At 27.7% G+C, this 14,560-nt stretch overlaps 1 protein-coding gene across 1 annotated transcript; it reads left to right on the top strand.

Annotated features, from left to right (window-relative positions):
* The first annotated feature begins 200 nt into the window (after nucleotides 1-200).
* On the top strand, nucleotides 201-2,592 carry LOC129320747 (protein CHLORORESPIRATORY REDUCTION 6, chloroplastic). The gene is made up of 4 exons (XM_054966327.1): nucleotides 201-470; nucleotides 1,509-1,640; nucleotides 1,727-1,935; nucleotides 2,152-2,592. Exons 1-4 carry the CDS (start codon nucleotides 269-271, stop codon nucleotides 2,356-2,358), a joined length of 750 nt encoding a protein of 249 aa, XP_054822302.1. The 5' UTR covers nucleotides 201-268; the 3' UTR covers nucleotides 2,359-2,592.
* Nucleotides 2,593-14,560: the final 11,968 nt, after the last annotated feature.

Genomic DNA, 14,560 nt, shown 5'->3' with positions numbered 1-14,560 from the left:
CTTTGAAAATAAATTTTAACTTTATGAGCAGCAATTTAAAAAATGTATAATATATAATAGTAGATGCTTATTGAATTTTACAGTTTCGTTTATAATAAAAAAAATAACAAAACATGTGAAAGTTTTACCTGTGTTTGGACGATAATGTGACAAAAAAAAGTTGGGAGGCCGGATAGAATCACTAGGAAACACAAGGCCCGAAAAATTCAAAGATAAGGAAAGAAACTGTATTAACTGCCTCGCGACTACACTTGAGAAAGCCGCGATAATGGTGTTTTCCGTCAATCCTTGCCTTCCACTCTCTCCTTTACTCAAACATAGCATTTCGCCTGCAGTTTCCTGGGTTCCCTGCAAGCCTCCCGATTCCCTCCAAATCTCTCGGCTCGGCCAATATCATCGACCCCAATTTGCTGTCTCAGTTGCGTTTAATCCTCAAGGCAATTTCGACATCTCTTTGTTTGAAGAAGATGGTAACCGCTTAAATCTTGCTCTTTCACTTCTCTCTGCTCAATTGTTTATCTTTCAAATGGGATTTTCATGATACATTTATGTAATGCTCGAAGCTATTTCTTCAATTTGACTATCTGATCACTGATATGATAATGATGACAATAATTTTCCAACTATTAGGGAAAAATCTGGTCAAAAAAAGACTATTAGGGAAAACCAAGTTACTGTTTGACACTAGTCCTCTTTTCTTTTCATTAGAAATTGGCTTCTGAAATAGATATAGGTTTGATATGGCTACTAGGTGGAATCAGGAGAATGCAGGAACTTGGTGAAATCGTTTAGGACCTGAAAAGAAATTTCTGATCTTGAAAGTTAAGACTATATTCCTACCATCTCTATTGTAGGACACCTTCTAAAAAAATTCTTTAGTCCTTACTATAAGACACTTGACAAGGTATCGATTACATTTTTCCAATATTACTCCTATTTAAACTCATTAATATGAGAAAAGATATAATGTGAATTTACAAGAAAATCAAACAGAAGTAAAATTGGAAGTTCATTTTATTTTCATACAAAATTAAAAACTAAATACCTCTCCTTGATTCCTATGAGGTAGTTAAAGGTGCTTTATAATAGGAACTGTTAAGAGTAGATGCTTCCTATTAGAAATTGGCTACTAGATGGAATCAAGAGAATCCTATTGTGTACCGCATGATATGATTTGTTGAACTTCCATAAGTTTTGGGGATTTCAATATATACTAACCCTAAGTGTAATGACAAGAATCCTATTGGGCATTACATGCTTTAGATGATGATGAATGATCATTGACATGAGTACATGCGGTTTTCCTTCTTGCCATGAGAATATATACACACCTTTGAATGCTACAGAGAAGCTTGAGATTGTCAGTAAAGCACCAGCAGAAGATGCAGATAGTGTAGAAAACTTTTGCCTCAGTTATGTCTTTACACTATAATATCATGAAGTTGTAGTGCTTGATATATAGTTAATGGAATCTGTTAAGCTATACTTCAACAGATTTTGGTTGACAGATTCTCCTGAAGTTGCACCTCCTATGCCCCCAACTGAAGGCAGATTTGAAGTGGTTATTGACAATAAAGTTATTAGTAGTCTTGATTTGTCCACCTTTCAATCTGCCACTGGCATGAAATCTCCTTTGTCTGGTATGCTTCCGGACACATTGAAGAAACTGAATTGCTTTTTAGATAACCTATACAAATTAATGCTTCATGATGCTAATCAATTACAGTTAATCCAAAAGAATATCTTGAGCGAACAATTGGCTTTACCATCAATTATACTAGAGAAGATCCGCGTGATCCTCGGGAACTATCAGAGTTTCCTGATGTCAGACTCTGGTTTGTGAGGCTTGATGCTACTTATCCATGGCTTCCTGTCTTGTTGGATTGGAGAGCTGGAGAATTGGCCCGTTATGCTGCCATGTTGGTTCCTCATCAGGTGATTAAAAAACCTTAATGTATTTGCTGTTATAGATCATAAAGTTGAAATGGTAATTTGACACTGACTGAGCCTCAGTGGCTTAATTTTCCAGAGACTGTTCTGAGAGTATACTCTAGATTCTTTCATTCAAATATCACACACACACACACAAACACAGAGTCTTTTATGAATATAGAGGATTTATTATTTTGTGTTATATGTGATGTGTTGCAGATGAATATAAGAATGGGAGTAGTGTTCAATCCCGAGGCACTGGAACTGTTTGTGATGAAGAAGGTTTTCATTGTGTACTCGTGGTTGAAGCATCATAACATTCCAAAACCAGAATTGAAGACAAGTGACATGGCCAGGATGCTTGGATTTGGAATTGGGAATGAATTGTATGACTTGATTGAGAACTACCCACTTGATCTATCATAACAAGACACACAAGATCAATTTTGTTTTAGCTAAAGGGCAGCTAGAGATAATAACTCTCAGCCTTCTTTTTCTTTGCCCAGAACAAGTGATTTTCATGTATCCAACAATAAAACAGAATAGTCTCTTTATATTTGCAGAATATACTGTATCTTGTAAAATTGTAGAAAGTAATAATACAATGGAATTATCATTGATATATCAATAAAGATGGTAAGAAGTAGTGTTTTTTACAAACTGGCTATTTGGGTTCGTATTCCCAACCTTCCAGCCTACTATTTCAATGAGACTTTTCTGCGGAGGTTAGGGAACACCATCGGCAAGACGCTAAAGGTTGATCCCAACACTCTCTCTCAGGACCAGAACAAGATGGAAGGGGTCGATTCGCTCAGGTAAGTGTTGAGATTGATCTTCGCCAGAAGCTTCGAAGAGTACAATTTATCTTGAACTCTCTGCAAATTCATAAAATCTGCTATAGTTTGTTTGTGATATTGTATCTTAATTTAAGATTAGATACAACCATTCTGGATCCAACTAGCCAATCTGATTGAATTTGCATGCATGTCGTTCTGCTTGCCAGATTTGCCAGAACAGAGCACTACATATATTTTTGTTTTTGGAATTAATTTTACAAACGTGACCTTTTTCTGTCACAGCCCATGCCCTTGGGCTTTTCTTGTGTAACAAAGATCCACATCGTTTTATTTCAGATGTAAGTATAGTTGGCCTTTAAATATTTAAACTATAAGAATGATCTACTTTGCTTCATTAAACCTATTAATATCAATATATCTATAGAACTTTGAAGAAGTTTGCATTTTTCACAAGCAATGATTGGTGTAACTTAGTTTGGATTATATATACTCCCTTTAGTCTTAATTATAGAACAAAATTAACCACTTTTACAATTCTTAAGCAATGATACATAGTTAATATCTTTAAACTTGTAAAAAGTATTTAATTTTCTAATTTTGCCTTTCATTGAATGAAAGATAATGATCACAATAAAATGCGTCTAAAAATTACAAGTTGGTACAATTAAAGAGGGACAATATTAAAAAAAATTAACTACTGCATCTTTTTCTATATTTAAAACCAAATATAGCTTTAAGACTTTGCCCTCTAATTAAAACCAGAGAGAGTATATAAATACAAGCTTATTCTAGTTATTCATATAAACTCATTACTATTGCTGTTATTGTCAGTCAACATCATCATCGCAATCCACAAAGTTTTGTACATTAAAGCCAAGGCAAAATGAAATAAACAACATTTTTCAACAAATTAACAACCATTATCTAATTAAAACCCTTCATCTCAAGATCCTATCAGTGGGTAAAAATTTATTGCAACAACCACTTGGTAAAATTAATTTGCTAGCTAGCTTGTAAGACTTGTAAACTTCACTGCCAGAAAAGCTATATCCAAAAGTTTCTTCACTTTTTCACAACATCTACGAAACTTCTACATCAATCATCGCAGACAACACAATAATAATGATAATGATAATCATCATTATTGGGGAAACATGCACGTATATATAGCCATAGGTTGCCATTTGTGAAGATAAAGAAAAGCATTAATTCAAAGGACACTTTGTCCCAAGCTAAGCTACGTACACTACTCTTCTTCACATGCAAATCGAAAACATCATGTGCAGTTTATAGAAACCGACCGAAGACTTTATGCAAAAGACACTTACCTAATTAAAGGCAAAGTCTTGTCCTTCACATGATCATGAACAAACCATGCATGCACGGGCTTTTAATTTCTTTGGACCTTACTTGCATGCGTGTATTCAAGCTATGTAACTTCGTTTGGTTTCGTCCCCACGCGTAGACGAAAAAAAGCCTAATAAAAGAGCACAAGGCGGACATTAAAATCTGAATCATATTTTTTGTGGGGCTTCTTCCATATGGGAGCTAGGGCAGATCAGCCATTGTTCTTAACTTTAATTTCCATGTGATGTTCACACACACATATTTATACGGAGAGACAAGTCCATGTGACCCTGTAAAAGGTCACTACTCTTAGGTATGGGGTGAGGCTAAGCAAGATGGATATCCCTATATATGGACGGGCAACACACACACACACACACACACACACACACACACACACACACTATATCTCTCTCTCTCTCTCTCTCTCACACATAATTGATTGTGTGTGTGAAAAAAATATGATATCACGTACTTAATTTTTTTCCAATTGAGTAATGCTGTTAGTTATATGTGTGTTCCCCGAAAACACAGTATTATTTAGTTGTGATACAATAATTCTTTAATAGGAATATTATTTGATTAGCAACATACTCCTTTCAAATCACAATATAATTCATTGCTGAAAAATGTATGTTTCTCATAAAAAGTTGATTAAAATTTTTATTTTTTAAAAAAATCATGTCTTTTCAATTGTGTCATTGTGTGTATTACATTTTACTTATTTAAAATATTCTCATTTATTACTATAAAGCCAGGGTTTAATTAGAATATATATATATATATATATTATGTATAACATCTACTCAATATTTTATATTTTAGACTAAATAAAACTTCTAAAAAATCACTTATATTATGGTCTGGACAAAGTATAAGATAAGGATGTTCAATTAAAGGCGTCATTGAGTGGTCATTGAACCGAGGCTTTTGATGAATGATGTATTTGAAAAGAAAAAAAAAATTGATAAAACACGATAGTGTCATGTAATCAATATATGTAGCTGACTTTGATGGTGAGGTAGGACTCGATATTGATTATCAATATACAATATTATAATAACATTTCAACAGAATTGTTACTGCAATTTTATTCATTTATGATACAAAAATAAATAAATAAGTTACTTGAATAAATGTTAGTATGTAATAATTAAGATGAGGAGGTATTTAAATTTGAAAAAAAAACCATAATTTCATTAATAGTATGTGTTGATGCAAGCATGAAGATTGAAGGCTGGTTCCTGTTATTGGTTGACAAATATAATGAACGTACGCTTGAAGCATCTGTGGATGTAGGGTCTGACGTTGGAAAATTTAATCTTTGGATGGACCCTATATATTTTTTTAAATTTGTTTCTATTTATTAATTTAGTTTTCCGAATTTGTTAAAACAAATAGAGTCGTCTTCTACCCCACCAATGTCGTATAATTATTGTGTCACTGATGACATATTAGCATGGTCTGCTTCATATGCATTGACCCAAAAAAATGGTGTACGCACGGTTCATGAATTTGTGGATTAAACACTTCTCACTTTTTTTTTTGCATAAGAAAAAATATGACGTTAAAAAATATAGATAAGAAAAAGAATTGCTGATAGTAAATTTTGCATGGTAGTGGTAAGGTAATCAACAATATCAATGTATGATATAAAATAAATAATAACATAAAATGAATTATATAAACCAGATGAAAATTAACCAAGTCAGTGTCATAATAACCAAGAAACAAATATTTCTTAGTACGGGGAGGGACATAATGAATAATAATATTGAAATAATCATTATTAATTAAAATTTAATTATTTTTCCAAAATAAATTATATTTTAGGGCACTAAAATCACCTTAAAAAATATCTTATTCCCTCTAAACTACAATATAAGTCATTGTTAATTATTTAAATTTTTTAAAAAAATTAGTTAAAATATTGATTTTCTAAAAATTTACACATCTCTTTCCAATTATAACATTGAATGGAATAAATATAAATTTTGATTTATTCAAAATACCATCACTAATTACTTGAATAGAATATAATAAAGTAAGGGCATAATTAAATATATATGTGTGTGTACAACCTATCTAATGTCTTATATTTTAAATCAAGCAGGGTTTCTAGAAAACACCTTATGTTATGGTTCCAATGGAATATACTATAAAATGGGACTGAGGAAGTAAGCTAGACTATTTATCTTATTATAACACGAGGAAACTAGCTCCGTTGAGAAAGAAAGTTGAGAGAACAATATCATAATACAGTAATATTCTGTATCCTACTACTTTATAAAGGATCATTATAATAATCATCAATAATTAGAAGTTGATCCGTACACACTTGTTTCTAAAACTCTGGAATCTAAACAAATTAATTAAACCAAGCTGGAGTGTTTGGTTGAAAAGTAACAGATAATCACAAAACAAGAACCTCGGTTTTCTATTTTGAAGAAAAAGAAACAAATGGTTCACCTTTCCAAGTGTTCTATTTACCTTCGGGTCTCCAAAATTCTCCTTCTCAAAAACATATATACGTCCCCGTGTCGGACTCCTGTTCCTTAAAGCACATCTTTTCCTTCATTTTGTATTCTTTATATAATATAAATATAATCATACAAAGATAATACGTGATTAACATCGTTTTATGGATTTAACAATATATACAGTCGATTACATTATATTAAGAGCTCAAAATGATTGAGGGGACTTTAATTTGTCGAAAGGACGAATGCACATATTATTAAAATATTCAAGGGTTGATATGGATAAATAATTTGTTCATCTCGATCCTGTTTAGTTTTAAATGTTTTAATTAATTCATTGACCAGCTGGGCCGTGAAGCTTTTGTTTGTGTGTTATTGTATATCTTTTCTTTGGTACATCAGCTTGTACATACAATAATATCCGGTTGATGAGTTTTACGTACAAAGATCATGATTAATTTGAGTCCTAAATTAATTATCATGGATTATGGTTAATTAATAAAGGGAAGTATTATGGATTAAGTGTGTTGAGTGCTTGTTACGAGTATTAAAATCAAACGACAGTGTCCCCATAAACCATATTCATAAAAGCGACATGCGTTTTGATAATGGCGACATGTGTTCTGGACTTCCACAAGCGCTAACCCACTCTTTCAAAACTTCGATTATCTATAATATTCTTATATTTAAATTTAATGAAAATAAAAATAAGGATCCTTTATTTTTGAAATAAGAAATACTAATTTGATCGGTTAGCTTCATTAATCAAATGCAATGTCACTTTTTTTTACTTGCCATGTGATACATTAATTATTAGTTTGCGCGGCTAACTTTTGGCTTAGAATTGGTACAATTTTTTTCGCTTTTGCTTTGATATTTTATATCTTTGATCCAAATTAATTCAATCGGCGAATTGGGAGTATCTCTATGGAGCATGATTCTCATCATCGAGAATTTAATTTTTACTCTATACTCAATACTTAAATTTGAGACATTTAGTTAATTAAGTTTGATATGACCAACTTCTTAACTAATTGATTGAAGCACTTCACGGTGAATTAGTGAAACTAATACAAGCACATTATATGCGTTGAAATAACATTTAATCCAACATTTTCTCCAATTATTTAAAAGTCAAAAGCCGAAAACAAACTGTTGAGTTAGGATTCGCAAAGTTACAAAACAACATCACTTTAGTTTATCAAAAGGTATCCTTAAGTATAGCATGTGAAAAAATAAAATAACATTAACCTGATATTAATTAATGCGAGAAATTTGTAATTCTTTGAATTTCATGCATAGTTTGTTATGAAATTATTTAATTTTAATACTCTTTCTATCTTAAATTATAAGATATTTTTAAAAAAATTTATTCATCTCAAAATATAAGACACTTTAAACATATTAATATTTCATTAAATGTATCAATTTTAATATTATTTTAAAATATATCTGAAAAGTTACATATTGCATTTTTTATAATTTTCTTGATCAACTCCATTTTGCATGGTGTTTTAATGGCACTTTACACATATCTGGGCAACAATAAATGCTTGATTGCGATAATATTTTGGTTGTCAAGTCTATTTTAAATGCAATTATCTGGGGTCCAGTATTATTAAATTAGACTCAAATATTATTGAATTTAATTGAAAATAACTCTTTTAAGGGAAATTTTTTTCATATTTCTAAAGTTAGAAATTCTACCGATAATACCATTGTCAATTGTAAGTTACATTTTATTGGTAGTGTTAGATCGCCGGAGGTGATCTCTGACGGAGTCGGCGAAGTGGAAAAGGAAAGCAAGCAATCCCTTGGCAGTGTTAGATATGGTGAAAAAGAGTGCTACAATTAGAGTTGTTAAACTCTCAAATTAACTTTACGAGTTTAATAATTTTACATTTTCAATTAATAAAATCATGTCAATTTATTCATAAATTCAGATTAGATACAAACTTGATTAAATTTATAAGTTTATCTTTAAGTTTATCATTTTTACATTTCTAATATACAAAATCGTGTTAACAAATTTATAAACTCATACTAGATACAAGCTTGGTTAAACTTATTAAACTCATTATTTTTTTTATTTTGAGTGAGTTAAGTATATACTATAAAGAATTTAGTTCATAAAAGTTATAAAACATGATTCAAAGGAAAAAAATTTAAAATGCAAGAACTAATATTAATAAAAAAGAAAACAAAAATGCCAAAAATAAATTCCTCTATTTTAAAATTTTATATCTTGCATATGATAATTTATCAATTTATATGAGTTTAATTTCAATAATTTAAAATTTTAATATATTTAAATTAAATTATAATTATATTTTAATGGATACTTATTAATAGAGATAAACTCTTAACAGTTTATAATATGAGTTTATATTTTTATTATGAGTTTCTTTAAACTCACAAATTTAACAATTAACCTTGGCCGCAACGCAAAAGTCCTTGTGTTTCAATACTTTTTTGAATTTCTTATAACCATTTATTAAATGGTAAACTGTAATGCGAACTGAATTTGAACATCATGATTTATTATAAATTCTTTATATTGATAGTGACTAATGACTCCTTTTCATTATATATAAATATTTTAATTAATGTGAGTTTTAAAACAACAGAAATGTATGCTTTGGATATTGCTTTGAATTATTTATATTTCATGTCCAATTGTTTCCCGAACAATTTTTCTTAATTAAGATAAAACCTGTGTATGTGAAAAGAAAAATAAATCATATTTATGGTTAAGATTAGCGTGACTTATTTTATATTATATGTTCAATTATATCACGTACAAAGTTATTTCTATTAAAACAACTCTTGTGTACGAAAAGAAACATAATTCATGTTTATGGTTTAAAATAGCATGACTTATTTTATATCATATACAAATATATAAACATTGCACAGGCAGCGTTTTATCAAAGGAGAATGACAAATAAATTCAAATAAAAAAATAATGATTTATTTTCGCGCATGTGACATTGATTTTAAGTTTGAATGGATCTAATTTATATTTATTATATTTTTACTAACTCTATTTTTTTATATTTATATTTATTGCACAGGGATCAAAAACATGCAAGGAAGTTTTTTTTTTTTCATTCACAATCTTAATTATGAAATTCACAATTCTGATTCATTAAATGACTAACATAGTTTAGGCATCTATAACTTTCTCTTGTCATTTTTTTTTCAATCAATAAAGTATAACAAAATTTTTTTTTGTTTATAATAACTTTGATTATGAAATTCACAATTTTGATTTAGTAAATAATTAAAGTGGTTTAAGCATTCATAACTTTATTTCACCATTTTTTTCAATCAATAAAGTACAATAAAAATTTTTCATTTATAATTTTGGTTTAGTAAATAATTAGAGTGGGTTATTGCAACTTTCTATCATCACTTCTTCACTTTTTGTAAATTAAAAAATATCTTTATCATTTTATCAAATATTTTAGGGAGAATGACAATTAAAAACATTATAAGGATAATAATGTTAAATTAAAATTTTTCAACATTAAAATTTTCAAAATCAGCACTTCTTCTCTCATATTTCAGCACTAAAATTTTTAATTTAATATTAATATTTTTATAAGATTCTTACCTATTGTTCTTCCAAAATTTTAGTGATACTTAGATCCCTTAAAATTTAAAAAATACTATTACATTTTCACGGAATTAAATATCGTTTTTCTACTTCGGATGGATCCAGTTGTCATTTTACCTGCTATCAATTAAATAATTACAAATAAAAAATCTTAGTATTAATTTCTTTTTTTTTTGGTAAAATAGTATTACATTTTTTTTAAAATGAAAGAAAAGCCCTCTACAAGAATTTAGAATTCACGACAGATTCTGACAAAGCAGCCTCCTTGTGTTTCCCTGCTGCCCAGGGCACTAGCATCCCCTGTGAAAGTGGCGGTGCCTACCTGTGCTCCTGTCTTTTATAACATGTATTTAAAATATCTTTGATTAAATCCCATCTTAATAAAATAATTATTTATTTTTAAATTAAATTTATTTTTATTTTTAATTATTAAAGTATTTAATTTTAAAAAATAAAAAATAATTTATTTAATAAGAGTATTTTTTAAAAAATTAATGATTATATTTTAAAAGACTAAATACCTTATACTTTCTACCTTCAATAAGGTGTAGTCATTTTTTTTAAATGTTTATATTAATAATAACTTTATATTTATTATAGGATATTTAATGGGAGTAAATATAAAAATATAGGGTTAGTTTAAAAATAGATAACTATTTTATTGGGGTGAAATTTGTAACGCAACAAATTTTTTTTTTAATAATTTAACTTAACTATAGTTGGGTTACAGCCACCAAACACATTTTTATATCAATAATTTCAACATAAAATATTTTATAATTGGTTTCAACTCACACACTATAACATTTCAGATAAATTTTTACCTCCCACATGCCATTAGACTAAATCACATTTGTCCATCCTTATACTCCCAACAAGTAAATTAAATCACATTTGTCCATCCTTATACTCCCAACAAGTAAAATAAGCAATTTAATAAATTTTCAACACAAGCCAGTTATTTGGCCTTATAATTATGCCATTTTAACCAATCCAAAGTAAACCAAATATTAAAATTACAGTCATCCAAATTGTACCAAAAATAGAAATAGTTTGAAAGGCATGATTACATTTATATATTCATATAATTGACAATAAACAAAAAGCCCTAATATTGGCAATATAACACATTATAAATCATAAATTAAATATCCAAAAGAGATAGTGGATTTATACCACTAAGCCTCTGGAACTCCTCCACGTGTCACTCGTGGCTCTTCTCCTGAAAATTGTTAACCACATAATGAGACTCAAAAATCCCAGTAACCAAAGCCAATTTATGATTGTGTATGCAAACAGTTAAGTGTGTGCTTACTAAGTGAGAATTAAAAATAAAATAATTTCAACAAATATAAGAAATATTACAATATACACAAACAACCATCCTTATATCCCTCCATTAACCTCGAGCCGTAGCTCTCACTCGGTGCTAAATTACCCGGCCAAAGGTAGATTAGCCCGAACCTTTACAAACCATCTATTGAGCTCTAATAGGGGCATATCACGTGGCACATAAATACAACAACAATAGCAAGTCTCCCAACACCTCCCACAATAATCAAATAAATTTATAATAATATTGCACAATTATATAATATTATAAAATTTATAATTTTCTCAATAAACACCCAATTAACATGAAGTAACACTAATCATAAATTAAAAGCATGGTTACCTCGTGGCTTTTTCAATAAATTATTCCTTAAAATTTCTCTCTCACCACAATCTTCACCAGTAATACAATCCACAAATAACATATTATTTATAAATATTAGTTTTAATTTTTGAAACTAATAAAATAATTCTAATAATAGAATTAAAAATATAACATAATTTCTAATCTCAATCTTAATACAAATCTAGAGTCAATACTATTAAGTAAAATTTTTAACTCCTCTTTTAATTATCAATAAACATTAATAATCTAAAAATCAACTTCTAAACTAATTTTTATTATCAAAATTTTCTTTTTATTTCATAAATTCGTACCTAAAATACTCAAAAATTAAAGATTAAGTCTCTAGCTTAGAATCATAATTCTATATCCATAATAATTCATTTCTCATCCCAAATAATCATCTAAACCTCAATAAATCAACATATATTTTCAGATCTAGTCTAGAATTTGATCTATAAGCCACAAATTCAAAGATCACCAATAAATTTATACTCTAGAATATTTATTATACTACTAACAACCTCAAAAACCATATTTATTCAATATAAATTCATCCCTCTTCTAGATCTTAAATTTTTTACCACTACAAAATCAGAAACCAAAGAAGAAGGATGACTAAGAAATTTTTTTTAGAACACTTACTTAGTCTTAAAAAGCTTAAAATTACACTCTAAATATCCTATTAAAAACTTTTACCTTAAAAACTCAGATCTCCCGCACCGGTGAAACTAGACGCTCTTTCAGTCTCAGCTCATGCACACGAAGAATGAAGAGACGAAAGGAAACGGGTGAGTTTTTATAAAAATTCAGTGGGTCCCACACATTTTTTTTTATTATTTCCTCTCTCTTCTTCTTCTTTCTTTTTTTTATTATTTTATTTTACTATTGAGGTGGCCGAAAGCATTCACGTTTTTTTCCTTCTTCTTTTTTTTTCATACCTTTTCCCTTTTTTTTATTATAATAATAATTTAATAATATTTTTTATTTTTTTAATTAATTTTTTTAATAAAATTTTTTTTAAAATTTTTTTTAGAATTATATCCTAAATTAGATTTAATAATCATTTTCTACTAATTTTTTTACATCTAAATATTATTATTATTTTTTTTAAATTTATATTAACCCAAATTAACTATTAAAATTTAAATTGGGATGTTACAAAATTTAGTTAAAAATACCTTATAATTTTAATTAGAGGGAGTATTTTTTAATATTCAACCTATCAAAAAATATCTTATATTTTTTAATGAAGATAGTATTATTTTTATCTTTCTCTCAAAATATAAAATAATTTATTGCTAATAATATTTTTTCAATATTAAGTAGAAAAATTGAAATGAATATAATATAATAATTAAGTATGTGAATTTAAATTCAAGAAAATTTTAGAAATTTTTATTTTTATTTTGAAAAAATAAATTGATAAATTTTTATTATCAAGCTTTATGCATAATATTGTATTAAATTGTCTTATAATTTAAAAGGATGAAAGCATATATAAACAACAGTAGTATAACCTAAAAATAAATTAAATTAATCACAAGTATATATGGCCAAATTTAAAACTGTTTGGTATCATTTTTTAAACTATATAATTTAAGTATTATTATTTAAATAGGGTGTCACTTTCATGATGATATTTTTTCAAATATAAACGGTATGACTCATTTATTAGATTTTCATAACATCAATAAAAAAAAAAGTATGCCAGACTAACAAGTAAAAGCAGAGATAAAGCATAACAAATTAGGCAAATCTCACCTTTCATGCATGTAACAGAAGGAAAAAATCTTCGAGCATATCTCTCATAATTTTATATACAGGGAAAAGCTTATATATTTAATTTTATATAATAAGATATATATTTTTAATTAAATTAAAATGTTTGTATTTTTATAAGTTGTTTAATCTATAAAAAATTCTTTTTATTAATATTATTCATACATTAAAATCTACATGTTTCACTTATCTTGATTTGATTAGCTAAAAATATATTAAGTATGTAAGGTTAAGTATATAAATCTTATCTTGATACATATATATTACCATTTAATATCTTGGCCAAATTCTTAGGGATAACCGCTGCATGGAGGGATAAGAAAAAAAAGTAGAAAACTCATACACATTGTCTTATGTATTTAAAGTATTTTATTTTTAATTAAATTAAAATATGTAAATTTTTTATAAATTATCTATTCCATAAAAAAATCTTATTATTAATAGTATTAACACATTAAAATTTATTTATTTTAATTTGATTGAGTAAAAATATATTAAATGGGCTCCTCATGGCTGAAACAATGATTGGAACAACTCCCATTCTCTCCCCTCCTAACCCCACCCTCCAATTTTGTGTTTTTTTAAGAGAAAATGAGAGAGAGAGAGAGTAATTATAGACTAAATTATTGACTTATTATTTCAAAATTTTTAAATTACCCTTGATATTAAAAAATTATGTATAATCTTCCCCTCTATTTTATAATAAAATAAATTTTATTATCTTACAAAAATTAATATATAATTGAAAGAATGTCAATAAAGTCTTAGACAATTTATAAAAATTAAGTCCCAAAAAAAATTTAAAAAAAATAAGTTTTAAATATTGATTCAAACAGTTGCAAACATAAATCCCAACTATAAATTAAGAGTTATATTTAAAATTTAAATATCTTATTTATAGTTATAACTCTTATATTTATAAACTGCT

Source organism: Prosopis cineraria, unplaced genomic scaffold (assembly GCF_029017545.1).
Source record: "Prosopis cineraria cultivar Desert tree isolate PC_DT_omini unplaced genomic scaffold, ASM2901754v1 PC9, whole genome shotgun sequence".
NCBI classification, from domain to species: Eukaryota; Viridiplantae; Streptophyta; class Magnoliopsida; order Fabales; family Fabaceae; genus Prosopis; species Prosopis cineraria.
This window is presented reverse-complemented; position numbering and strand designations above follow the sequence as displayed.

What these genes read in the sequence shown, in the direction of transcription:
- LOC129320747 (XM_054966327.1), top strand. Translation starts at nt 269, where the DNA reads ATGGTGTTTTCCGTCAATCCTTGCCTTCCACTCTCTCCTTTACTCAAA. An exon ending in CTCTTTGTTTGAAGAAGATG is followed by an intron (nt 471 to 1,508) that starts GTAACCGCTTAA and finishes TTTGGTTGACAG; the next exon opens with ATTCTCCTGAAGTTGCACCT. An exon ending in CATGAAATCTCCTTTGTCTG is followed by an intron (nt 1,641 to 1,726) that starts GTATGCTTCCGG and finishes AATCAATTACAG; the next exon opens with TTAATCCAAAAGAATATCTT.